At 39.3% G+C, this 27,031-nt stretch overlaps 1 protein-coding gene and 1 long non-coding RNA gene across 6 annotated transcripts; both read left to right on the top strand.

Moving 5' to 3' along the window:
- Positions 1 to 44: 44 nt before the first annotated feature.
- On the top strand, positions 45 to 18,477 carry INTS12 (integrator complex subunit 12). 3 transcript variants are annotated; one of them, XM_087736755.1, is made up of 7 exons: positions 45 to 197; positions 6,685 to 6,848; positions 8,876 to 9,028; positions 9,595 to 9,782; positions 13,637 to 13,796; positions 15,111 to 15,263; positions 17,515 to 18,477. In XM_087736755.1, the coding sequence occupies exons 2-7, from the start codon at positions 6,693 to 6,695 to the stop codon at positions 18,094 to 18,096; spliced, it is 1,392 nt and encodes a 463-aa protein (XP_087592881.1). In that variant the 5' UTR covers positions 45 to 197; positions 6,685 to 6,692; the 3' UTR covers positions 18,097 to 18,477. The 3 variants fall into 3 exon arrangements, with proteins under 3 accessions (XP_087592881.1, XP_087592883.1, XP_087592882.1); XM_087736757.1 differs by lacking the exon at positions 45 to 197 and adding an exon at positions 697 to 850; XM_087736756.1 differs by lacking the exon at positions 45 to 197 and adding an exon at positions 1,320 to 1,338.
- A 1,750-nt stretch (positions 18,478 to 20,227) lies between these two features.
- Positions 20,228 to 27,014, top strand: LOC148051494 (uncharacterized). 3 transcript variants are annotated; one of them, XR_015700010.1, is made up of 6 exons: positions 20,228 to 20,628; positions 20,717 to 20,786; positions 20,910 to 20,986; positions 21,074 to 21,236; positions 23,654 to 23,763; positions 26,876 to 27,014. It is a non-coding gene; the product is annotated as an uncharacterized LOC148051494 (long non-coding RNA). The 3 variants fall into 3 exon arrangements; XR_015700011.1 differs by having other exon boundaries at positions 20,228 to 20,532; positions 20,717 to 20,986; XR_015700009.1 differs by having other exon boundaries at positions 20,717 to 20,986.
- Positions 27,015 to 27,031: the final 17 nt, after the last annotated feature.

Raw genomic sequence — 27,031 nt, 5'->3', positions numbered from 1 at the left:
CTTCCTGCGCGCGCGTCCCGCCGGGCCCCGCCCCGGCCCGCACATTTCCCCACCCCCAGCCCACAGCGCGGAGCGCGCGCCCGGAACGGCTGCCTCCGGGCCCTGGTTGCGCGGGGGGACTGGCGCGGCGGCTGCCCCGGGTCCGGGCGGTGAGCGGCGGCTGCCCCCGCACACCCTCCTCCTCCTCCTCCTCTCCGGTAAGAGCGCGGCGGGCGGCTCCGCGGGGGCAGACACGACTTCGCCGGGACCCGGGCAGAGCGGGTTTGGGAGGAGGAAAAGGGGAGCCCACACGCACACTTGGCGGCCGCTACCGCCGGTGCCGGGGCGGGGCGAGCGTTGAGTCTCCCTGTGGCGCGGGGAGGGCTCGGGCGGAGCCGGCGGGGCGGGGAGGCGAAGCGAAGCGAGGCGAGGCGGCCGCGTTGGCCCTGGGGGTGCTGGCGCCCCTCCTGCCGGCCTCTGGAGGGACGGTCCCTCCCGAGCGCAGGGGCGCGCCCGGTGCCGCGGCCTTGAGGGAACGGGGCCAGGGCGGTAACGGGTGCGGGGGGGGTCCCCGGAGCCTTGTTTCGGGGCGGGGACCGGTCGCGCCGCTCTGCCTCAGGGCAGCGCGCCCGGCGGGTGGTTCCCAGCCCAGGGCTCTGAGCCCGGTGGAGCTGCCCGGCCCGCTGTGGGGCAGGGCGGCAGGCGCCGCGTCCCGGCCTCGGTGTCAGCGCGGTCGGTTGTCCGCGCTGTGGTGAAACGGGGAGGTTCCGCTCCCCGTGGGCGCAGGGGCTGGCCCGGGCGCGGCTCCGCAGCGAGGAGGGCGCTGGCGGTGGGGACAGCAATTAGGAAGAAGCAGGCCAAGCAAATAGAGGTGATGTATGCTTAATACAGGGCATGTAAGTTTCAGCCGTAGCGTAGGATATTTTTGGATTAAAAGGTGGTGGCGTTTTATTCTCTTAAGCGTTTTATTTTTGAAGAGTGACTTTCAGATCAGAGGCCCTTCATTCATTCTTAAAGGGAATGAATGTCAGGGAGAAATTTGCAGCAAGTATGTTGCAAGGGATCGGGTCGTGGCTTTGCTTTAACTAATTCCGAAATTCAGTTTGAGCTAAAGTTTGGTTCCTTCACTGAGAAATCACCAGGAGGATGATATCTAGGGAACTTGTAAACCTGATAAATTTCAGTAGGCATTGAATTAGGGAAAGGCAAAAACAATAATGGAGAAAGAATCCATTTACCAGTAACTTAACTTAAGCTTAGCTTAAGCAGTGACATCTCTTTAAACAGCATCTTCAGGTCCATTTTTGCAGAATATTGAAGCTTGGTGGTAGCAGGGATTAGCAAATCTCAATTGCGTAGGTATGATTATCTCATTTACTTGAATAAATGTTTTTTTATAGAAGTGATTTTTGTGACAGCTATTAATGAGAACAAAAACATTTTGTAGAAAGATAAGGCAGATGTAACAGGAAAAGGGCTTGATTAAACAGGGAACTCATGACAGAGCTCCAATGCAAAAAGGACATACACAGGAGGTGGAAGTGGAGACACAGGCTACAAAGGAGGTATATACAAATATTGCCCAGGCATGTGAGGATGGTGTTAGGAAAGCCAAAGCTAAGCTAGATTTGAAACTAGCAAGAGATCTCAACGGTAACGAGGTGCTGTTCATCAGGAAAAGGATTCACAAGGAAAATATGATGCTGCTGCTGAGTGGGACAAGTGTGTTAGTGACAGCAGACACAGATAAGGGTGAGATAGTCAATGTCTTCTTTGCCTCGGACTTCACCAATAAGGTCTCCCAGGCCTTTTGCCACAAGGCAGCGTTCAAGGAGAGGAGGAACTACAAGCTGTAGAAGAGGATTGAAGCAGGGATTGTTTACCTGACAAGTCTGTGGTAGACTGCGCTCAAGGGTGCTGAGAGCTGACAGTGTCTTCACAAAGCTACTCTCTGTCATCTTTGAAAGGCCTTGAGACTGGGGGAGATCCCCAAAGACTGGAGAAAGGCAAATCTTACATTCATCTTCAAAAAGGGCAAGAAAGGCAATCCAGAGAACTACAGGCTTGTCAGCCTCCCTCCTTCCATTGTGGAAAGAACATGGAGGAAGCCATTTGTAGGCATAAGGAGGAGCAGGTGGTGACTGGGGATAGCCAGCTTGGGATCTGTCAAGGATAAATCATGCCTGACCAACTGACTTGTCCTCTGTGACAAAATAACTAAATCTGAAGATGAAGGGAGAGTGTTGGATGTCATCTACCGTGGGCTTAGGGGCTAATAGAAGCCTTTATGTACCTAAGAGGAGATTTATTGAGAAGATAGAGCCAGTCTTTCTACTCAAGTGCACTGCAGGAGAACGAGAGACAGCACAAGCTGGAACTTCCAATTTGAAGTAAGGAAATGAGGACAGTTAGGCATTGGGACAGGTTGCCCAGAAGGTTTGTCACATTCCTGTCTGTGGAGGTTTTCAAGATCCAACTGGACAAAGTCCTGGGCAAGCTGGTCTGAATTCAGTGTTGACTTTGCTTTGAGCAGGAGGTTGCACAGGGTGACCGCTTGGGGTCCCTTCCAAACTGAATAATTATGCGATTCTTAAATAATGTACTGTTTGTGAGGAGTAGAAAACAGCAAATATAGGGCAATAGTGTAATCTTAGAAATTTTGAATAAACAGGTTACTGAGATATTGATGGAAATATTAATTTAAAAGTACAGTATAATATATGCTGTAGAATAGAATGTAAAATGAAGGATACCAGTACTAGTAACTCCATAGCAGAAGATTTTACTCCAGTCTTCTAAAACTCTTTGGAGAAGATGTCAAATAAATAAGAACTGATTAATATAATTGTTTGATTAATACAGTTGTCCGGACCACTAAAGCGTGTGAGTTTTGAAATATCCCTCATGGGAGATAACTGAGAAATTACATTGTCGTGAATCAAGTCCTGATTAAGATACTAAAACAAAAACTGAAAATAGAAGTTCAGGTTTTCCTGCTTTTAAGATTTGCCTTGATCTACTTTATTATGACTTACATTAAATCTGAAAGTGATCTGGAAAAGGCATTGTTGGTAAATAAGCAAAATCTGCCACTGTCACTGTTATTAGATTAGTCAAGAAGGGAGAAAATCATGAGAAACAGAAGAATCCAAAAGGGGGGGAAGGTGAATTGGTATTATGGCAGTAGGTGAAATTAATTATTGATGAACACAGTGCAGTGCATTGGAAGGAATTTTGTGCTACTGATTCATGTTGCTGGGTTTTAGGTTAACTGCTACATGTGTTAAAGGTAGCTGGAAAGGATATGTGAGTGAAAGTCCTTTTAATCATCAGTGTCAGTGAAAAGTAAAAGTATTGGTGAGTTAGTAAAGAATGCGTTTGATAATAGTATTGCAATATAAATTGAAGGTGTGTACTTTCTTGGAAAAATATCTTCAGTTGTACACCTGTCTCAGAAAATAATAGAAATAGGAGTTCAAGAAACAGGTGCAAATATGACCATTTCTGAAAATGTAATGTAAGTAGATCCATTTAACTAAAAGTGATGATGAATAAGATAATACATGTATAGGCATGCAAAATCATAGCTGGCAAATAAATGAAAAGGGGTCTCTTACACCCTGGAAATCTAATAAGTCTATGAAATTGGAAGACCGCATATTCTGTATAGTGCTCAATTAAGCTTGTATGTATTTGGCAGAAGACAATAGTATGCTCAAGAAATGACAGACTCAAAAAATTCTTAGATGTTTTAAGAATAACAACCCACTAATTAACGTTCTTAATTCCCACAGGGATTTAAACCACTTAGAGTAGCCTGCATTAGGGGCTTACTCCATGATTGTCCATTGTAGGATTTTTAATATTATCTCACATACTTCAGAGAGTTTTGTTACCTTATATTTGGTCTTGTCTATCCATCATCAAACAGTTCTCATACAATAGTGAAGAAGTGTCAAACTGCTACACAAAAGACAGTGTCATACTCACTTTTTTTTCCTATTTGTTTTTCCTGAACAATATTTGAATTATTTTCTGTACAAAGATTCCACTTCAACAAGGAGTGTTCTCACGCAGAATAACCTATGGCATCATTGTTAAAACACTGTACTATTCTTCCTCCAAGACTATCAAGTTGCTATATGCTGACTTCACCACCAGAGGAGCAGTTTATGAATGAAAACATGAATGAATGTAGCTGGATCTTAGCTTTATAAATATCAAACCACTGTTCTGATCTGTAAATATCTGGAAAAGGCCACTAACAAAAGGAATAATTTGCCTTTTGGACCAGGCCAGTTATTGGTATTAGCCTGTTTGACAGTTGTGTTATTGTGGTCCAGTAAGGAGAGCATATTTATCAATTTACTTTTTTCAGATGATGCTGTTTTTAAGACAGCTATTGATGTGTTCATCTTTCCATTAAATATACTTACCTTCCTTAACTTACATACATTTTTTAATTTGAAAATGTATACCTAAGCTGAGCGTACTTGAACTGTTTAATGAGCCCAGTTCCCTCCCTTCTCATGAGAAATTTCTCATTATGTTAGTTATAACTGCCTTAGCCTATGACATTATAATTTGCCCTTGAGAACAGAGAAAGAATTGCTGCAATTTCATACACAAATAAAAGAGTAAATACAGAGAACCCTTTTGAAATTCGGATTTTAACAGTTTAACAGTCCTCTACAACAGATGTCTTTAAAAAGCTAGAAATAAATCTGGGAAGCGTTGTCTTCAGAAAGATGAAAAATGAATTAGTATGCTACACTTGTTCTCTAAATACTCCAGGCATCCTGAATTGGCTGCTAATGAGTGTTGAGGCTACCTGTTCCTTATGTACACAAGTATATATTCCTAGAAGAAGCTTCAGAAAAGAACTTAAAGGATTTTTTTTTTTAACAGGAAATTATTCCAAATTTCTGAAATTAGTGTTTTAATTCTACTGATTTTGTTCAACAGAGGGTTTAGCAGAGTCCTAATTTAAGATTATATGGTACTGAAACTCGGAAGGCGTATTCACAGAACAAAGAAAGGGAAGAGAGAACCTATCCACAGAATTCAGGAGCAGCCTGAAAATTTATCAGAGGTAGATGCATAAAAAAAGAGGGTATGTGCTTTCCACGCACGTTGACTTCACTTTTTGTAAACATTAGAGAGAGACTGAATTGTCTGGATGGGGCTCACACTGCAGTCACTACTTGATCAGTGAAAAAGCAAGGTAACTGGTGTGTAGTACTTAACTAGCAGAAGTTCTGTGGCCACCAGAAAATGATTTGACAAGTAGCAAAGATTAAGGAAGAGAGAAGGAGCTCTTGAAGAGGATTCTTAACTCTCTGCTGGGTCCATTGATAAAATCCCTATGAAGTCTACTGTATGTCGAACTCCTTGATGCTCTCAGTCGAGCGATTCTCTGGTGTCTCGTGAAAGCTCGGCATGAGATAAAGGTTCCCGAAGACTTCTAGGCAAGTGTTGAAGGAGCAGGCTGCTGCTGCTGGTGTTTTGGCCAGAGGGGTAAAAGTTCACTACTGTGAATATCAAAAGGAATTCATCAGACAAAACCTTGGAAGCTTCAGCTGAAAAAGCTGTCCAGGCAGTGCATTTGAGCAGAACTATGAAAGCCTTTTCAAGAATGTCTTCTAGATTACTGTATTAAAAAAAAAAAAATAAATGTCCTAGTGCGTTTCAAATGAGATTTGAAGGGATTATTAACAATGCTTCTCATCCCTTTTGGAAAAGAACAGAAAACTTCCCTTCCCATGTTATTTCTTAAATTATTAATTGTTAATTATTGATTAAGTTAGAGAGCTATCTATGTTTGTAGTGACAATTTCTGATGTAAATGCAGTCACTTAGAGCTTTTGTTAAAGAAATTAACAGAGAAGGCTCCAGGGTGCAGGAATATATTGCTATGAAGCAAACATTTTTTTTAAATTCGTTCTAACCTTTTCCTCACGTTACTCCATTTACATTGACACTGGCATCTTAGAGCTCTGGATAGTCATTACTTGACATGAAAACCTAAGCCTTCACAAGGGGACTTGGATAAATCACAATTTGAGTTATAAATTTTCTCACTATTTCAGCTAAATTTAAAAATGGACAATATATTTTTTCAGATTATAATATATATATTACATATAAAAGATCATATATTAGTTGTTTTATATCTCTTGTATTGTATGTTACAATGAGCTGTTCTTTTCAGAAGTTTCAGAAGTTAATTTTTCTACAAGTAAGAGATTTTTCTTTGTTATTCTTAAATAAGCAATGAGATAGAAATTTCTCTATATGCAAATAGTGTTAAGAAGAAGGATAGTAATTGTTTTTCTTGAATTTTACACTTATTTTGCATACTTTTCAATATTCTGTATGTATGGAATATCAAGAATGTGGCATATTTGTTCCATTTACATAAATATGATGAGTTTAGTTTCTGAACATCAGATATGCCAAAGAACAAATTTGACGTAATTTTAGATGTAAAGCCAAATTCAAGTTCTGCAGCTCTAAGGTTCACAATCAGTCATCATCTAATGACGATAACTAATTCATATATCATCCTTGCTGTGATTTAATATAATTTAATTTTACAAAAAAAAAAAATGTTCTGTGAGATAGTTAGGCACATGCTGTTTGAGTTATACTCCATATGAATAAAGTTGTCATTGCTTTTTTTTTTTTTTCCCCCTTCCTCCAAAGACACCACTATGGCTGCTACAGTGAACTTGGAACTTGATCCCATTTTTCTGAAAGCCCTAGGCTTCTTGCATTCGAAGAGTAAGGACTCTGCTGAAAAGCTGAAAGCACTTCTTGATGAGTCGTTGGCCAGAGGAACTGACTCAAGCTATCGTCCGTCTCAGAAGGTATTGGTATTGGAGAGCATGGGTCATTTTTGTATGCCTTTTAAAAGCTTCTGCTATTCCTAGTTTGTCTCTTATAGCTGAAAAGCTAAAAGAGAATCAGAAATTGAGGAAAAAGAAAAAGTAATTATGGAATGTTCATATTCATCATTCCCCTTCTATGCAACATAATCCATTTGATTAATTGAAGTTAATGAAAAAAAAAAATCTCTTCGCCATGTTGGTGTACCGAGATCTGTAAATGAGATATTCAACACTATATTGCAAGTGTCATGACTTTGTAATAGTACTTTTTGTATTCACTTTTATATCAGTTTTGGCATTTTTGTTCATAAGCTATCATACATGCTACCTAAGGTGAACTCAAAATTACGTATTTCTCCAGTGACAATCAGAGATAAAAGATCTTTAAAATGCAGATTATTTTTGCTACAGATAAATATGAAACAAAGCAAGCTATTTACTGATAAAGCTGGATCTCTTTTCTTGAAATTATGTTGATTAAGTCATATGAGAATGAAAAACACCAAATGGTTCAAAGCAGAAATGATTTGCAGGCTGAAATCTTTGCCATCCACTGGACAAACATTGTCTTTCATCTACTGAAAATCACTGAACACCTGCTAGAGAGAATATTTGAATCTGAGATTAGTGTATGGAAATAACCAAGCAGGGACATCCTCGTATTGCTACGTATTGACATGTGGATAATGAGGTAGCGTTCTCCCCTAGGATGCCTAGAAGTCAGCCTGGTATGTTCTAATGATGGTCTGTACGCTGATACATTAGTAATATTTCATTTCTACGTGGTCCAAATAACTAAAAGGCACTATTACTGCTACAGCATACATCATGCTCGTACTGTGTAGTCTAACTCCTTTCTATTCAAATTGTTAATTCCCTGGAACCTAAACTGCAGTTCCCTCTAACACAGGTCTCAAAACCCTCAGGAGCCATCTATGTCAAAGCTCAAAGAAGCATTGGTTTGTGGTTTAAAGAGGAAGCAGGGAGCCGAATAATGGTGCAAAGAGGCTTGGGAAGCCAATTCTAGTCACAGCTCAGCTGGTAGTCACCTGCCCTCAGGTGAGGCTGAGGCTCAGGCCAGAGGAAGAAATCTTTTGCTCTCCTCTTTTCAGTGTGTCTCCAGTATCAGCTGGACTGCAAAGCTAATAAATGGAAAAAACGTACAAGAATTTCTTTCCTTGCATTCTCAGGCTGCAGGATTAATTTGTGGTTGACCATGAAATCCAAGAACAGAGTGAGGAGCACAGGATTACCGCAGTTGGGAGGATGAGGAAATCCATTTCTGATTCTGGATGCAACAGGAAGTCAGCAAACTTGGGGGGGCGGGGGGGAGGCTGATGCTCAGGGCTCAGGACCCATCCCAGTACGCAGCAGAGAATTACTCCCTTCTTACCAAGCTGGGAGGCAGGGTACCTTGCTCATGCACATTGCTGTGATTAATCACTCGTTTACAGACTCACTTGCTTATTATCCATTGCTGACACTAATGCATCATTAATAAGAACTATTGATTTCTGTTGAGATCTAAATTTATTAAGCTGATAGGTGAATATGGACTGAGATTAAGCAGAAGTCAATATTTTTCTCTGTGAGGGAATGAAGTATTGATGTCTGGTGACATCAGATGTCAACTTATGTTTTCAGCTTATATTGACTTTTGTCCTCAGAGCTATCTGAAAATTTGTGTTCATTATCTCTGAATTTTAAAAGCAGAAAAGTTTTCCTTTTTAATTAATGTTCCAAAGAGGATCTGTCTTTGGAAAAGGATCACCTTTTGCTCTGGAAGGTGAGTGATAAGGGGAGGTTTTAATAATTGACTGCAGCTTAAAGACACTAATTTGTTGATGTGATATGAAAATATTTAAGAAATGTTTTAAAAAAAAAGTATATATAGGTGATCAATGTTGTATGACATGTTGTTTGCCTATATCCTGTTACCTAACTAATTGCAAACTAAAAGTGACTCAAGTGTAGGGTTTGCCTTCAATTTTTGTTTCTGTTTTTAGGAAGTAGAGCAACCAAAAGTATCTGTTACCAAACCTATTTCCAGTAAGCAAGAGCCTAAAGCTTCTTCTAGTTTGCCTTCTGGCAACAACAATGGCAAGCCCACTGCATCAGAAAAGGTGAAAAAAGAAACAGAAAAGAGATCTGCTGATAAAGTAAGTAATTTTTGTTCTCTAATGAAATAACTTGGTTAATAAACTTGAAGATGTTTTAGACAAAAGCTCTCCTTTTTAACCTGTGTAAGTCAACTCATCTACTTGTGCATAGCCTGTGAGCTGCATTATCCAATCATGTTGCCATTTAGGCGATCCAATGAAAGCCTTGTAATTCTGGGAATGTTTTCCCTGCTCATTGCAGGGGGGTTGGACTAGATGACCTTTAAAGGTCCCTTCCAAGCCAAACCATTCCATGATTCTATGTTTTAAATATCCTTCTATGTTTTAAAAATCCTGATAATAAGAGGCTACTAAAATGTAGCAAGCTGAAATGTGGGATTCCCAAAGCTTTTTCAAGGATTTTGAGGTGAAGTACAAAAAGTGGACTTGAGCTTCTAGTTCATAAGTATTTTGAAGAAAATGTGTATCTAAATAAAATGTTGTGTGTATCCTGTATAAAGTACACCTTCTTATACTGCTAACCTAATTGTTCCAGTCATTTTCTCATTTTAGTAATATGCATTAGCTTTTTGCATTTTCACATTCTCTGTGTGTGTGTGTAATAGATAAAAGGGGATACTGCTGAAGGAGCTGACACACAAAAGAAACCCAGACTAGAGAAGCAAGAGGCTCGTTCCTCTCCTATTACGGTTCAGACGAGCAAGGATTTATCCATGCCTGATTTGTCTAGCTTTGAGGAAACCAGTGCTGATGACTTTGCTATGGAAATGGGATTAGCATGTGTTGTTTGCAGGTAAGTCAACATTGCTTCATGGCAATTGTGTAGTTACCTTTTTTTTTTTTTATTGTGTACTATTAATGCTTCCTGTAGTTTTTATTCTGGAAACCACTTAAGCACATATCCAAAATTAATAATACATTTAAGCATCCTTCATGAATAAAAATGGTTTCTTGGAAATGGAACCTTTAATGAGAGCCAACTTTTCTTCTTCAGGAAAGGGCAAGTGAAAAATAATAAAACTAGACATGATGGAAAACCTGTCATGACAAATACAGATTTTTAATTATTGGAAAACAAGTTAAAGTACTAATGGCTAGTGATAAGCATTTTTAAAAAGTCAGTTCTCTTCTGAAAACGTTTTTAGTGGCATTATTATGAGATCTGTATGTGTTGCTCCTCTTTCCATAATCATTTGGCATTAGTTTACACATAGCCATGTTTTTTCAGTTAACAGTGTAAATATTTCTTGCAGTCAAGACAGGTTCCTTTTACTTTTCAGTAAGGGCCTCTAAAATTGGATCTTAGTAACATTCTGCTAACAATACATCTAGTGTTAACAGAAGTATAAAATGCCTTTTGAATATCCATCCTGGGATGAAATCACTCGGATCAGGATTTGGTTTCACAGATTATTTATGTCGTTGTAAGTCCCCACTGCTGCCAAAAGGAGCAGTTTGGCTCTCCCAATTGTACCTCCTTCCCTGTCCTGTTTAGGGGGTGTATTGCCCACACAGGTTTGATCAGCTGAATCAGCTTCTGGATCAGCTCTCAGCTTGGGTTTTTCAGTAGGTTTAGGTTGCAGGCAGCTGAGTGAGTGTAAATGCTTATTCTGGCACATGTGTGGATGCAGAAATGTAGAGCTAGGACAGAGAGGAAGGTGGGACTGGCCTTTTGGTCACGTTATATATTTTAGGTCAGGTTAAGCCAGTTAGGAAACTGCTTTATAACTTTGTTCTTCAGTCATTTCCATGGTCGTTCCTGTTGTGCAGATAAGGAGATGTCTCCTGTACATGGAGGATAAATTGCCATTGTTACAGATAATTATACTGTTAACCAATTGTGAACTGAAGAGATTTCATGTCACGTTATGCACATGTGTTACCTCAAATGTTTAATTTCTTATTATAGACATTGAAAAAGGAAGAAGAGTTAAAACATTTGAAGTATGAAATAAATATTTCAATTTTACCTTTCTTCTTACAAATTCCATTGTTGCTGTCTCTTAAAGGGGCAAAGCCCTGTTCAGCAGTATGTTAAAATGCTGCTAAAAACAGTATGGTATTAACTTATTTGGCCAGTGGGCATAAAGAAAAGTTTTGTTTAGACAGTCTTGAGCTGCAGTGAATCAGTAATTCTGCGTCTTCCCTGGCAAAGGAAAGCACATACAAGTGTAATGAGAAATGCCTGCAAAGTAAAGAAAGAAAATGCAACTTCGGTGCCTAGTGTCGCCAAAACTTTGCTTTGAAAAGCATAGGCCAGGTGTGTGGTTCCATTACCTGTTCCACAATCAATGTTTAACCTGGCTGCTGAAGGCGTTGCTTCTGGCTAACCGTGGTCACAAATTCATAGTGCTCTTGAAAAAGATGCATCTATCCTGGCTAAATAAAATAGCTGTCATTAAGCTGATGCCAGAGGGAAGGAGAAGCACAGCAGGGAAAGAAACAACCCATTAGAGAGGGGATGGCAACAGTCACCCAATGCTCAGGATTTATTTTCATTTTACATGAAACCTGCTGGAACTGATGTCATACGGTTCTCGATCTCCAGCTCGTGCCGGACAGGATGTTTTTCAGAGTACTCGTGCTTCAGACTTTCTGAATCCAACACATTGCTTAGACAGTATTCCACTATTTACTGCTCAGCTTTCAACATGTGGGCCCTTTTTGGGGTTGGCCATCTCAAGCCCAAATAATAACATCCCAGTACATATGAAATGTAAAAGCACTGGATACTCTGTAAAATAACTCAAATATGAATAGTATTTAGAAACTGACCTCTTTTAATAACTCAACCAATTATTCAATCAATTGTGAATGAGAACACCATGTCCAATTGCAGAGTAGATGGGGTTCATAGCCAAAGGGTTTATATTTATATTGCTTAAGAAGACAACAAGAACCCAGTTGTGTGTTCACAAATGCAAAAGAGTGTGTTTGGATATTAACTATTCCTTTTTTATAGATATAAAAGCTAAAGTAGAGACATTAAATATTTGTTCAAGATTTGCTAAGTGTCGAATGTATTTTCACAGTGATTAGGAATATTGAACGTTGATGCCTGTGGTGGTTTTCTTCTTGTTCTTTTATACCAAGTTAGGCATAAGGAGAGAGGGAATATTAAAATAACTTCACCCTCTCTAGTACCTGCAGATGTTAGAAAAACAGGACTTACAGGTTATATGGCTCCTCAGTTATATGAAGAAGAAATACTACGTGCATTTTGCAGATGATAGTGAACTCTGTCTCTCAAAAAAAACAAAAAAAAATATATGTCTTAAAAAAAGCCTGGTTTTGAAAGAACAGCCTTATTTTTTATGAATACTTTTTTGTTTGTTTGTTTTCTGAAGGTAAAAAATCATTCAATTTGTTTCTTGGTTATCATATAATTTAAAAATAAGTCTGGTTTAACTTGGTTTTGGGCATGAAGAATTCATGTTTCTTTAATCAGTCTGGAATTGTTCTTTGTAATTTTAAAATAGGGTGTCTCCCCTCCCTTGAGACATGGGGTTGAGATATCACTGCTTTCTTCTGACCCAGTTTATTTAGGAATAACAAACAAAACAGCTTTTGAAATATACTGCGTCTAAAATAATGGGCCCTGGAACTTCAGAAAGGTTTCTCCCTCTGTTTTTAAATAGCCTATTTAAAAGAGAAATATTTCTTAGAAAATGTTCTGGTATCCATATGGACAATACCTTCAGACTTCATTTTCCTGTTATATAAAGAAATAAGGTATTACCTTTCCCCACCCATCTACAAATAGAGTTTCCATGGTTACCTGGGTACCTGCTCCTTGGGGATATGAGCAAAAGCAGCTTAGCAATTAAATAGCCTGATTTGTCATCTGAAGGAAGAAATCATTAGGAAAATGGTATTTGGCTAATTCACAGGCATACTTCCAGTCATGTGTATATCACTAATTTGTCATTTATACAGCGTGATTACTTTCACGAGAGGTCCACGCAAAATTAAGTCCTCATCACCAGCTTACATGTTTGCTTCAAGGCAGGACTGCACAGTTAATCCTCTCTGTTCCATCTTTCCATGGTATTATCTCAAATTCCAAGTGTCTGTTTGTGTGGTAGGGACCAAAAGGATAGGTAATAAAGCATCTTTAAAGTAATATACAGCTTGGATGATGATGCTTTTAAATCCTGTAGCAGAAAGCACTCTTACAGGCTTGTCATTGAGAAATTATTTGTTCTTGAACTGTATTGCTCTACAGCTTACAGCAAAATTATCCAAATGTAAACTGGCCTTCATATGCTAATATAATGAGGAATTTGTAATTGGTATAGAATGAGGTATCCATAAAATGCACAGGTCAAGCAAAGCAGGTGATACTTACATTTCTAATATAAAAATCAAACAGGGAAATCAAGTGTCATATACACATGTTTAATAGTATAGAAGTTTTAGATTTTCTTGAATGAAATTACCTTTAAAAAATACAAAATTTCTAAAGCATTTGTTAGGAAGAACTCATCCAGGAAGAAAAGGCATACATTTCATTTGCCACAGGTAGAAAATATACATGAAAGCAAAAATATTTTTAGTTTTTATCTTAAGCCTTGCAAAATTTGCAACAATTGGATAATCCTTTAAGTGCTTTCTCCCATAATCTGTTCTTAACTATTTGCTCTGCAGGCAAATGACAGTTATTTCTGGGAATCAGCTAGTGGAGTGTCAGGAGTGCCATAATCTCTACCACCAGGATTGCCATAAACCTCAAGTGACAGACAAGGAAGTGAATGATCCTCGACTTGTGTGGTATTGTGCCCGCTGTACCAGGCAGATGAAGAGAATGGTAGGAGTCAGTTTTTTGTATGAGCACTACTTGAATACAGCAGGCTATTTCTAATACGTGAGAGTATTTTATGGGTTGCAGAAATCTTTGGAAGCATGTTGGAGAACCGTTTTTCTCAGCGGTGCTTCCCTTGCTGCAGCTGTGTTTTTTTTAATGTAGCATCTCAAGGAGCGTTCTGTAATGTGCTTCTTAAAGCTTTTAAAAAGCAGAAGTTGAGTGAGGAAGAGTGAAATAGGTTTATTTCCTACTTGGTAAGCAGCAGCTGAAAACTTTTTATTTCAGGCAATACTCAGTTTTTAGTACCTGTCTACAAATAGCCCTACAGTTGTAGTTTTCTTCTCAACTTTGGACATGAATGGTTGTTTTCCTGTGAGACAAGACCACATGTTAAGTGCTGAGTGTCCTCAGGCTTGACGATAAGCTGAGGGTAGCACATTCCAGGAAAAAAGTCCCTTTATTTTTATTGATCTGCATGTTAATTTCTTGACTAAACAGACTAATTATTCCTGATCCCCCAGGAATCCCACTCATCTTATTATGAGAAACAAACATCAGAGTAAGAAACCATCTTTCAGTGCATGAAACATTTAACCATTAGTTTGCACAGCTTCAGTTCTGACGTTTTAAAATCAAACCTTTTTATATAGTGGAAAATGTTTTCTGTTTTGGAACTGTTCTATGATAACTTAGCAAACTGTTATCTGTTGAAATGGCTCTCCTAAGAAACAAGAAAAGAAGGCAATATAAGATCCTGGCCCAGGAGTTATCATTGCTGACTGAAGTACATGATTATTCTGATGATCATCAGGCCTTGGAGCTCAGAGGAGTGTTTGCCTGAGGTCAGCTATTGCACAGGATAGCCATTGCAGCCATTCAACGTTTGCCTTCAATATACCCTTTCCTTTTTTCATTTCAGCATAAATTCTATGATTTTACCTGCCACTTCTTGGCAGACTCTTGCGGCCTGCCTCCCAGTACTGCTGTATTATGTCCCTGTCTTCCTCAAGTTCACCTGTCTTTGCCTTATTTCTGTGAAGGCCCAGTGCTTCCCTGTTCCCTAAGTGTCAACACTGCCGCTCTTTCCACGCTGAAATAGCAAGTCCTGTTTAGTATGCTTTTTGGCTGGACTCTGTCCCCAGTATCATGCTCAGCACTACCTCTACATCGCCTATTACCTTATTTCTTAGGCACGGTTCAGCTTGAAATTGTAAAGGCTAGATTGCAATCTGATAATGCTCAAGCTTTTTGTTAACAGTCAAAAGAGTCAATATTATGGGGCCTATAACTAATTTGGGTTTTTTTCCTATCAAACAGGCTCAGAAGACACAAAAACCACCTCAAAAACCAGCTCCTGCAGTTGTTTCAGTTGCACCAGCTGTGAAGGATCCATTGGTCAAGAAGCCAGAAATTAAGTTAAAACCTGAGACCCCATCAACTTTTCTAGCATTCAAGAGAACAGAAGTCAAGGTAATGTAGTTTGAATTTTCCAGAGAAAGAGTTTACATTTCACTGCATAGTTTATCATTTTTTTCAATTAGACTAATCTTTTCTCACAAGAACCATGAATGAAAATAGTCTGCTATACTATGTGTACTGAGTAGTACATAGCATAGTGGTTTTGCATTAACACTAAAAGAGTAGGGGAAAAAAAACTGAAGTCAACTGTACGTCCCTAAAGCATCCAGCTCTTGACTGTGTTTTTATGTTACAAGGGAGAGAACAGAATTTACTGTACGGATTTTTTTAAATGATACTTTATACAAGTAGAAATCCTCATAAATGTGCGCTAGCAGCCCAGAAAGCCAATCGCATCCCGGGCTGCATCAAAAGAAGTGTGCCCAGCAGGTCGAGGGAGGTGATTCTCCCCCTCTACTTGGCTCTGGTGAGATCCCACCTGGAGTACTGCATCCAGCTCTGGAGTCCTCAGTACAGGAAAGACACGGACCTGTTGGGGCAAGTCCAGAGGAGGGCCACAAAAATGATCAGGGGGCTGGAGCACCTCCCCTATGAGGAAAGGCTGAGAGAGTTGGGGTTGTTTAGCCTGGAGAAGAGAAGGCTCCATGGAGACCTTATAGCAACCTTCTAGTACCTGAAGGGGGCCTACAAGAAAGGTGGGGAGAGACTCTTCATCAGAGAGTGTAGTGATAGGATGAGGGGTAATGGTTTTAAACTGAGAGATGTATTTAAATTAGGTATTAGGAAGTAGTTCTTTACTGTGAGGGTGGTGAGACACTGGAACAGGTTGCCCAGAGAAGTTGCGAATGCCCCATCCCTGGAAGTGTTCAAGGTTGGATGGGGCTTTGAGCAACCTGATCTAGTGGAAGGTGTCCCTGCCCGTGGCACGGGGGTTGGAACTAGATGATCTTTAAGGTCCCTTCCAACCCAAACCATTCTATGATTCTATGATTTGTACAAAAGATATGATTTGTTCTCTGTGGTCAAGTAACATATACGTAGTTTGATACTTATAAACATGAAGAGAAGCTTTCTAGGGAAACTCAAGCTGACTCTGTGACATCTAATTTCGGAGACTGCTGCTTATATACGTTGCCTTATGTTTCTGTTTCTCCCAGTTATTTAATAAATATTGTCATAAGTTGGTCAAAGGTGGTAAACCAGAAGCCATGTAATAAATAACATAGTAGTCTAACAAAGCACAACCCTTCCCTAGGAAAACACATATTTAACTCAGAATCAAAGCAATTATTCATGTGCCCAAAGTTATATTTGCCATTGCTCTGCCTGGATGCAAACCATCATGAATAATATGATGGCTATTGCTCAAGCACTTAAACTTGTGAATAACTTGTTTCACCTCAGCAGAGTTATTTATGCACTTAAACGGGTTGTAAGAGTGAGGCCCGATTTCATCCATCATCTTTAGTGTTTAGAAACTGTCTGGTTATTATAGAAGGGGTATTACTTGAATAGAGGGTTTTAATTTCCATTTTGACTCTGCCATTTGGTATAAATCTGGTTTAATAATTCCATGTGTGTATTATCGTCATCCGAAAACTGGGGATTATATGGTTTAAAGTGTGGGAACTGCAGCTAATGTGTATAGCACTTTGCAGGCAAGGAAAACTTTTGTTTGCAGGAGGTTTGTCTTTTGCAGTGCCTGAATGGGAAGACTACAGGAAAGAAGTCCAGAGATTTTTTTTTTTTTTAAAAGTGTATCTATGATACAGGCCGCTAAGAATCAAGAGAAGGGAAGGGAAGGAAAGGAAAAAGTTTAGACACTGCTACTTTGACCAAAAGACTATAATAAATGCAATACTTAATTGCTCAGTGTCTGGTTTTTGTCTGAGCATCTGTCATCTGTCAAAAGTGACACCAGGTAACGACAGTAAACGATAAAAAGTGGTGGCTTGCCTCCCTTTTTTATACTTCACAAATTTGGGCTTTTTGTAGTTACTTCAGTTAAATGATCTTTTAGAGTTTATGGGGGGATCACAATGCCATACGATAGCCTGCTAGCTGTATAGAAGAAAGGGAAGAACAGGTAATATCGATTTTATGTGGTTGGGAAATTAAAAGTTGGCTACATCTGGCATCCTTTCCTTTTCTTGTTAATACTTTTAACTGTAGTGACCAGCGATGAAATATTGTCCATTGGGTGTTCCTGGGAAAAGAACTGAAACAGAGGCTCTATCTATTCCTGCTGTGGTGTGTTACACAAATAGATGCTACTATAATAAGAATGTTTCATTTATTTTAGACCTCAGCAGCAGTTTCGGGGAACTCGGCCAGTACAAGTGTTTCCTCTTCAGCAACCAGTGGCCTTACAGGATGGGCTGCTTTTGCAGCCAAAACCTCCTCTGCCAGTCCATCAACTGCCAAACTGGGATCAACAGCACAGAGCGCCAGTGGGAAACCTGCAGCTTCTTCAAATAACCAGAAACCTGTGGGTTTGTCAGGGTTGGCAACTTCCAAAGCAGGACTAGGGTCAAAAATAGCTTCTACCAACAACAGCACAAACCCTGTTCAGCTGAAACCTCCTCCACCTCTGACACTGGGGAAAACCACTCTTAGCCGTTCGGTAAGCAGCGACAATGTCAGCAAAGTAGGTCTTCCTAGTCCCAGCAGTACTGCGCCGAGCACCAGCAGCCAGGTGAGCAGTGGGAATGGCAACAGTGGGACTGCGAGTAACAGTGGGGGCAGCGCCAGCAAAACCACGGCAGATACTGGTAATCAGTCAGCCTCCGTAAAAGGCCCGACTTCTCAGGAATCTCAACTCAATGCTATGAAAAGGTTACAAATGGTCAAGAAGAAGGCTGCTCAAAAGAAACTCAAGAAGTAGTATGGCTGCTTGCTAATTTTGTTGGTTATGTTCTGTGAAACAGCAGCATTGGTGTTTTTCTTAAAGAAAATCCCCCGGTTACTGGACTGAAACAGTAGTTAAATCAGGGAAGGCCAAAACCTATGTTATACAGGAGGTCAAACTTTGATAATCCTAGTATTCCTTCTGACTTTGCGAATCTGTGAATTGAATATGTTGGAGGAATTCCCTATTATATGCTCCTGTTTTTTAGCTCAAAGCACTGAAACTTGAAATGGTAAAAGTTGGGTATTTTGGAGTATAAAAAAAAAAAACAACAGATTTATGTGGACACTTAATAAATTGAACTTACTGTAACTGTCATTCTTAAATGTTATTAATAAAAGTATTATTAATCTGGGAGATCATTATTGCTGCTTTTCTTTCACACCATTTTCCAATACTTAAAATGTTTCACCTGTTCAGAGTTGTCTATATTGTGAAGAGTTAATGAAGTTTATCCCAAATTATATAGTTCCTTAGGGAAAAAATATATTTTCTTTTAAACAATTTCAAAAATTAACTGTTAAACAACATACTCTGTTTAAAGTGAGAATTCTAAGTGGTCTATTTTGTTTTTATACAGTGAGAAGCTTCATGGTTGTGGTGGTGGTGGTGTAATGCTCTGAGGGAGGAGAAAAGAGTGTTGGCAGAAGATAAATGGCCCCTAACGTGTAAAAAGAGTGAGAGCGCCAAAACAGTGTTTTCAAGCTTTCTTAATCTGTAAAGAACCTTAATATTGCCCCGTTGAATATGAATGGAAAATAAGTGGTAGGCAGTGTATATTTTAATTAAAAGCACAGTCCGATTGAACCACATTGTTTTGATGATGTGAGAGAGGGAAAAATAGAAGAAAATTAAGGGAATGTTCTTGGGTGTCAGTAAGTCAGCTTCCTTTCTGGCACACCTGAAACACACGAGAGTTTTTGATCACCTAAGTATTCCATGCTGTTAAGTATTGCTATAAAATTCACAAGCGTTGCATCTGTCAAAGTAGTATTGCTTGCCAACCTATCTTGGAAAATGAAGCCTCTAGTCTCTTAACTGTTCTACCATAGCCTGTATGATTATTATTTAAAATTACTGCTTGCTTATACAAGGAAGTAGCAAAGGCAGAAATCTCTTTAGTAGTTAGTGACAGTGTTGGTAGAGAAAAACCCTTTCCTAGCCCTGTCAGCTAGTTTCTAAGGGGGGTGGTGGTGTTGCTTTTTTAAAAATAGGTCTATTACAGAGTTTTGAAATCAGTCGGAAAACCTTTTCCAGCAATTTCTGTAGGAGATAGAAACAGAAGTAGGTGCACAGAAGTGCATGTCTTCCTTTATGCGACTCAAAGTAGCAAAAGGATTGTGTATACTCTATAATATAAAGTTCAATTTCTTTCCCCTTCCCTTCAGTGATTTATATTTCAGAAGGAAGACTCTGCTTATGCATGCTTTCCCAAATCTGCTGGAAGATTTACTAGCAAGTGTTACGGAACTTCTTCTAACTGGGTATTGGCATTGGATCTTTCAAGGCTTGTATGTAGATGGGTTTAAGCCTGGGGAGAAGGGTTGCATTTCCAGATGCAATTTGGAGAGAAGGGCCAGGGCATGTTGGAGATTTAGAAGAGTCTTAAGCTTATGGAAAGTTGATTCCAATCTCCTGGCTGTAAAAATATATTCACAAAGAAATGCTAGGGCACAGACCTTACCCAGCTATATTATGGTACCTGTTTTATCCCTTCAGTTGCAATTAGACAGAGGAAAAACTGCAAACCACCACACCAGTTCTGATGTTGCACAGTGGCAGATTCGCATTAATCAAAGACCCATGGCAAGCTGCATGCTTGGGTTTTAGGTTGGCTAGCCTGCCAACAGTGCCTGAAGGCGCAAGGGCCGGGGCTGGAACTTGGGAGGCCAAGTATTCGGAACCATGTAACCCAGAACGGGGATCCGAATATGCCACTGTCCCTCCCACAGCATTCACGGGACAAAGGGTTTGTTTGATTTGGGCAGGGGGCAGAGGTATTCAGAAACTGTTTTTCCAAGTATTTGAAATAGTAATATAAAGTATGTTAAATGTTAAAATAGGTCAAAAATATTTATAATAGCATAGACTTTCAAATAGAAAAGATTGCTCAGAGATCTGAATATATTCCTTTAGCCCTTTGTGAAAATGAGGGTTCATATTCTGCTTTCATAAAGAATAATGAAAAAAAATTGGTTTTTTAACCCTGCATAGGAGAAGTTTCCTTGTTATACCGAGTGACATATTCCACACAACTTTCATGGGCACTGTCATATACGTGTTTACATCTCTATGTTTCATTGTTATTTAGTGTCTCAGTTCCAGGAGCAAATGAAGCAGATGCCACGAGACTATTGCAAGAGAGAAGCTGTGCCGGAGCAGAGTTGCATCCAGACATCAGCAGTGTCCAAGGTGACTTGCAGTAGTATCTTGGGTCCTCTGCCTAACTGCTAATAATACTACGAACTCGAAGTGACGGAGGGGTGGAAGGAAGAGGAATTTGTCTCTGTGCGTGGGTATTGTTCAAGCTGAATACGTTAAATTCCCACTTCCAGAGCCTTGGGTGGGATCAGTTTTGTCTCTCTTCATTTTGCAGAACACAAGCCCCCTCCACCCGCCAGCCCCAGCACAGTCTTGCACTCGGCCCAGCTGCTGTTACAGAGGAGGTTTGTAGGCGCTGTGACTGCCTCTCAGCAGCTTCCTGTGGAGGCATTTGTGGCTTTTTCCTGACGAGACCTGGCTCTTACACCCACAAGCCTCCCTTCAGCTATTTCCACGTATCCTGCCAGGTTCTGTTACGCTCCTTCAAACCTGTCCCAGCCACGTGTGGGTTGCACGTAATGCTTTACTACTGCGACTAAGACAGGTAGTTGAGAAAGTATGAGGTCTTCCAGCTCTCCAGTCGCACCCCTGAGCTGTTCTTCATAGCTTGTGCTCCCTTGCTTTGTCACAGCTGCTCCAGGTTTTGTTCGGCTCTCAAGAACTGGCTCAGGCTGAGCACTGGAAAAGGATCTCGAGTCTTGCTGTCTGTGGCCAGCACTCAGCAATCCTCTCTCCGTTCCTTCTGTGATGAGGGGAGTATCTTTAAACATGAAAACATCTCAAGACTTTTGTAGGTAGGTGAAAGCTACAGCTTTTCTTAGCCATCCTGTATTTTAAGTATGTGTAAAGCTGACACATGCAGCTATTTCCCATACCTCTATTCCTTTCTCCAAAATTAAGATTTAGGCTAAGGTTCCTTAAATATCCAAAGGAATAGTTTCATTTACTCAGGATTGCCTTAGCTACCTGGAGAATTTGCATGCTTTTGCAACTATTATTTCCTGTGGAGGAAAAAAAGAAAGGGTTTGTCTTTGTAGTGCCTGTGGCTTCCAGGGCAATTTAAAAATAACAGCATGAGGAGGAGGAGGAATCCAGAACTCTTACTGCTTTTTCGATCAGCCCATCCTTCTTCCTCTCTAGCACAGAAGGTTTTTAATGGTGGTATAGTAGGAAAAGACACGGAAGCAGTTTCTATTAGCAAACAGAAGGCATGTTTTTTTCCTAAATGTTAATCAGAAGAATGTTCCCTACGCTATGAAGAAGAGTGTGAAGATAGGAGCACTCCAGCCGTTAAAAGAATCTGTGTAAAGTGTTCACTCTAGTAGTAAAACGTGCTCCCACAGGAAGGTTCAAGGTGCTAGCTGCCTCTGTCTTGCCTCTGAACATACGTATAGTTTTGCTTGCGAGAGTTCAGGAACTTACGTCTGAACTGTGAGGATTATTTTAGGTACCATGTATGGTGTGAACAAAGGCAGAAAAAATTGATCTTTGTTTTTAAATTGTGGTACTTAGTGCCATTTAAAATACCTCTGAGACCTGGTTCAAGTGTATCCTGATGTTTGTACATCTATAACTCTGGCATGGGTTGACTGTAGGTTATCTCCTATTCATTTAGAATAAAATAACTTATGCTATACCTTTTATGCATGCCTCTATCAAGGCCAAGTCTAGCTGGACTTGCTGATATCACTGTAATAGCAAAATCTGCAATAGAGCTGCAATTTGTATTGGCAAAAGACTTTCTTCCACTGTAACTTTCCCAGCTTCCTAAATGAAATATAAAAGTCTCCTAGTGTTGGTATAAAAATGTCAGTTAGGATTGTGCTTCTTTGAAGTATTATATCAGGAAGGATTTATAGCACAGACCTGGTCTTTTAAATCAAGTGTTTAGCTTGAATGTATAAGATGGGCACTACTGAAAAACAGAGTAGATTGAAGGGAACAGTGGCTTTCTGCTTTGAAGTTACAGTTAGGATGGAATTAACAACTGTATTTTGAGGAAAGGAGTCTGTTCTACAGGATTGTTTGACTGAATTTGCACATCAGGTTGAGGAATCTAGTGTAGGGCAGAAAGAAGGAAGGCCCTTCTGAATTTTGAGAAGCATACCTCATATTCAGAAAAAATAACTGGAAAATAGTCCTGTGATTTTTTTCTATCCCCAAAGCAAATTGCTCTGTGATTTACTATAAAAATAGCTACTTGACTTTCCTTATCCATTTTATAAATTGGTATGGTAATATTTTACTTCCACTTAAATATGATGTTTTTTCATAGATGCCCAAATGCTGATACCCTTAGTAATGTGAAACAATAGGTTACTCTGGTTCCATGAGTGCTTCTTCTGGCTGGACTAGGGGATGCTGGTGATATCTGGGTCTAAGAGGAAAGATCTAACACAAAGTTCTGTAATTTATTTTAGTAGTACAAGCTTTTATCTGTTATAACTCATGACAGACCTCTGGCTGGACACAGCAGTAAATAATGGTCACAGCCTCAGGAGCAGCTAGAAAAGAACAGAACTGAGCTGACATTTGGAAACTTGAAGTGTATTTTGAAACTTGCTCAGTATTTTGATACTGTTTGATGAGTTCTAATGTATTGATAGATAAGTTAGGATGCATACTGGAAATGCAGTGTTTTATCTGAGGCACCTCTCTATTTCCCCTGCTCTGCTAATTTTGTAGTGATGCTTTTTATGGTTCACAACAGAAGGCAGATCTTGGATAGCATATAAAGCTCTTTGCTTCTGGAAAAACTTCTTGTTTAAAAAAAAAAGAAGAAACATATCTTTGCAAAAATAGATTTTTATTATTACAATAATTTAAAAGAAGATTTTTTTCACCATTTCTGAACAAACAATATTGTAAGAGGAATTATCAGTAATAGATCTACAGGCACAAGGATTGTCATGGCTGTGTTCCCTATTGCAGGTGTTAGGTCCGCTTCACGTATCTACATTTTTACAAGCTATCTTAAAATGACAGCAAAAGTATACTTTAGCATTTGAAGGAGGCAATTACTCAGTGAAGCTTCCTAAGATGAAAAGTCGGAAGGAATAATTCTTCAATCTGTGTTTGCATTGGAAAGGTGAATACTTAAGGTTCACAAGCACCGTCCAAGCAGAGGGAAGACAGTGAAGCACACAGGTGCCAGAGATCAGAGCCAGAGACTCTGTGCTGTTCATTGGCTTGGACATTTTCTGTGTTCCAGGTTATCGATGGCAACACTTAAAAAATATTCCCTGACTGGAAAAACACTTCAGTTTGAGTGGACCCAATCTTGGAAGTACTTGTGCCATGCTTATTGTCACAATGGTTCAAGTAAGTAAAACGCACATTTGAATAAGTGCAAGATCAGTACGTTAAACTGTAGCCTGTCCCTGCTTCGATCAAAATAATTCGTTTTGTCATTAATCAGAATAAGAAAACTCTTAGACTACTGTAGCCTTCTCTACGTTAAAGAAACAGTTGCAAGAACGTTGCATATTCTTAGGAATTTCTGGAGCCCTAACGTATCTCAGTTTCTAGTATTTAAAGTGCTATCTTAACAAAAATGTGTCTGAGCAAGTCTAATATGAATTGTTGTAAATCTCCTTAATGTAGGAAGGCTTTAGATTCAAAGAGTGTCCCTTAATTTTTTGCAGTTGTAGTTTGCATTCATCTGTTTTAAACAAAAATAAAAGTTCGCAATATAGCTGTAATATTGAATGATAACAGCTAAAACTTTGAATTTCTGCAATGAAGTAAACCAATCCACCTGCATACCTAATAAAGTACTTTTTCTGGATCCCAAGTTATGAGGCTGTAATAAAGTCATATAAATTATCCCACAATATAAAAATTATTATGGGTCCTAACCATACCCTAGGATTTCATATGGCCTACTAGGAGTTCCCAAGACCCACGGAAGTTCAATGAAATTTAGGTGGCCAGCTCCAGTAATATTTCATCCTTCATTCCTTGTTACTTCAGGATACCTAATGAATATTTTGGAGAGCAGCATTTGAGTACACTTTGAGACATCTTCACAGAGCCTGATTTTTTCATGGGGAATGGACCTAACACTCAAAATCAGAGCTCTCCCTATGACTCAAGCTGAGTTCTCAGAGCTAAGACTTCAGAAATCTTTTCTTCCTGACTCTTGCCCTTAATTAATTTCACTGTCTGAAATACAAAACTTCATCACTGTGCTTACATGACTGCATTTGGCCTATTAAGTACAATTCAGTCATTTCTTAAAACTGTTTCAACTATTGCAAAGTATAGATGATCTCCAAATAAAATATTCTAAGTTGTAAGACATACTGAAAAGCTTCTTGTGTGCATCTTCCCCATAACCTTAAAATATCAAAGCCAAAGCAGTGCAAGTTTAGCAGGGGAGAGTCTTTCAGTCCATTCTTCCAAGCTGATACTGCCTCTCCAAAGCTTCATTGTCTTCATTTAACTAAAGGCAAACTTTTCCGTAAAAACAGCTACATCCATTAATAAAATGAATGAGAACCTTTTTTGCTTGCTGTGGAAACAGCAAGATTTAAGTGCATGAGGTGATGTACAGTTAGGCAAAATAATGCATTATCTATTATTACTGCTCATTGGATTGCAGTAGTTCACAGAGTTCCACATACCAGTTTCTGGATGTCCATCTCGGAGAAATCAAGAAGTTTCTCTATCATATGATTTAATCCAGCATAAATTTCAGGTACTCATCTCTGTGGTCCACTGCATTCATCTTCCAAGCAAGACTAAGAACTTTCTTTACCTTTTTAGGAAAATAATATGAAAATTTGGGACACTAAAGAAAATGAAACTAGGTTCATTAGCGTAGCAAGAACTATTCCTTGCATTGACTGCCCTAACTTTTCTCATCCTTTCTTTGCTGACAGGTTATTTCCTATTACATCTCAGTAAGGGTTTTGAATCATTTCATCTTCATACCCCACACTGCAACTATAGGAAGTAGAAACTTACACAGAAGCTTGAGAGCAATTTCTTTATACCCTTGATCAGCAACATCCCCCCCCCCGCTTAATATTAATAGTGTTGTCATTTTAATGGTCAGTCATTAATAAGCAATTATGCAGCAATACAGAAAATACCTGAATACCTGACAGGAGTTTACCTTCAATTACACTATCTGCTGCAGGCATGGTCGCTTTTTTGTTTCCTTTTTGCAATGCTTAGCACAAGAAAGTCCTCACTTGTCACTAGAGGACCTAAGCACTGCTGTATCGAAATAAATTGTGATGAACACTCAGTTATCGATGGTAATAGCAATGAGGAGTTGTTGTATCACTATTCAGTCTAGCTCAAATGTAGGGCACCAGCCTGACCTAAGGATCACTGTAGTCTGTAAACCTAAAGAAGTACTACTTGACATTCAGATTTTTTGTTTTCTGTGCTCATTGAGGATGCAATGCGAACTATATTAACTTGTTAAAATAGCCTTGACCATTTTGAAGATACTTTAGCAAAATACAGGGCTTTTGACTCTGAATTCCGCAAACAGTGAATCAGTTCATCGATACATTGTTTGCTGTTGAATCTGACATCAGACACTTTGAGAATTACGATTATTTTTTTTTTTTCTGGAAGAGAAATTTTGATGCATCTTAAGTCCTAGTGTATTTACTAGACATTATGATATCTGACCTAAGGAGTCAGATAGGCAGTAAATACTCATTGAAAGGCACTGCTTGACTTTTTTTTTTTTTTTAAATTTCTTTAAAAAAATTTCCAAGGCTAATAACAGAGGTTTCATTTCACTACACAGATCTTGCACTATAAAGTGGTTAGTGTAGAGAAATATGTTGAATTTCAAACCTGGGGCACTTTCATAGTGCTACAGACTGTTTCCTACCATACGAAGTAGTTGTGTAATTCTTCTGAAAATTATAACTTCTTTATTTCATAGTACCTGTTTCTTGTGCCCACTCCTTCCGTCCCCCCATTTCCATATTTAACTAAACATACCTTCTTCCCTGGGACCAGCCACTGGTACTACCACATTTGGTATGTTTTAAGTTTAAATGTTTCCTACAAAAATGAAACCCTTTTTCTTTTCCCACTCCAATAGTCTCCACTGAGAAAAAGGTTCATTATAAAAGTGGCTGAGGATAAAAACAGACTACCAAAAAGCTCAAATTTTAAGACGTGTCTATGTTCATGGAGATAGCGATTCAGGAACAATTCAGCCTGAACTTACAGCATCCCTGAAGACTGAATTTGTCCTTTTTCAAGGCTAATTCTCTTCATCTTGAATATTATTTGCTAAATATCATGGAAGAAAAACATAACTTTAGCTGTGATTTGTACTTGTAGGTTGACTTTGACGTAGGATGCTTTGACAAAAGAGAAAATTATGGGGTAATAGAAAAGCAAGCTCTTCAGGATGTTAATCAGAATCAGTCTTCCTGTTAAATGTTTACTCCCTCAGGTCTTGACAAGGTGATGGCTTTTGGAGGATGGAGGTTCTGAATATCATCTGTGTGCTGTACCAGATACCATGGCTTCTGTCAATCACTTGTGAGTTTGCCTTGCTTGCTGCAAACGATAATAGATGATTATTCTGTCTACTTCAGAGAAACTGGCT

Source organism: Nipponia nippon, unplaced genomic scaffold (assembly GCF_047370975.1).
Source record: "Nipponia nippon isolate SJK-2023a ecotype South Korea unplaced genomic scaffold, ASM4737097v1 scaffold_6, whole genome shotgun sequence".
NCBI classification, from domain to species: Eukaryota; Metazoa; Chordata; class Aves; order Pelecaniformes; family Threskiornithidae; genus Nipponia; species Nipponia nippon.
The sequence above is the reverse complement of the archived record's forward strand: the minus strand, read 5'-3'. Positions and strand labels throughout refer to the sequence as shown.

What these genes read in the sequence shown, in the direction of transcription:
- INTS12 (XM_087736755.1), top strand. Translation starts at nt 6,693, where the DNA reads ATGGCTGCTACAGTGAACTTGGAACTTGATCCCATTTTTCTGAAAGCC. An exon ending in TTAGCATGTGTTGTTTGCAG is followed by an intron (nt 9,783 to 13,636) that starts GTAAGTCAACAT and finishes TTTGCTCTGCAG; the next exon opens with GCAAATGACAGTTATTTCTG. An exon ending in TCAAGAGAACAGAAGTCAAG is followed by an intron (nt 15,264 to 17,514) that starts GTAATGTAGTTT and finishes CATTTATTTTAG; the next exon opens with ACCTCAGCAGCAGTTTCGGG.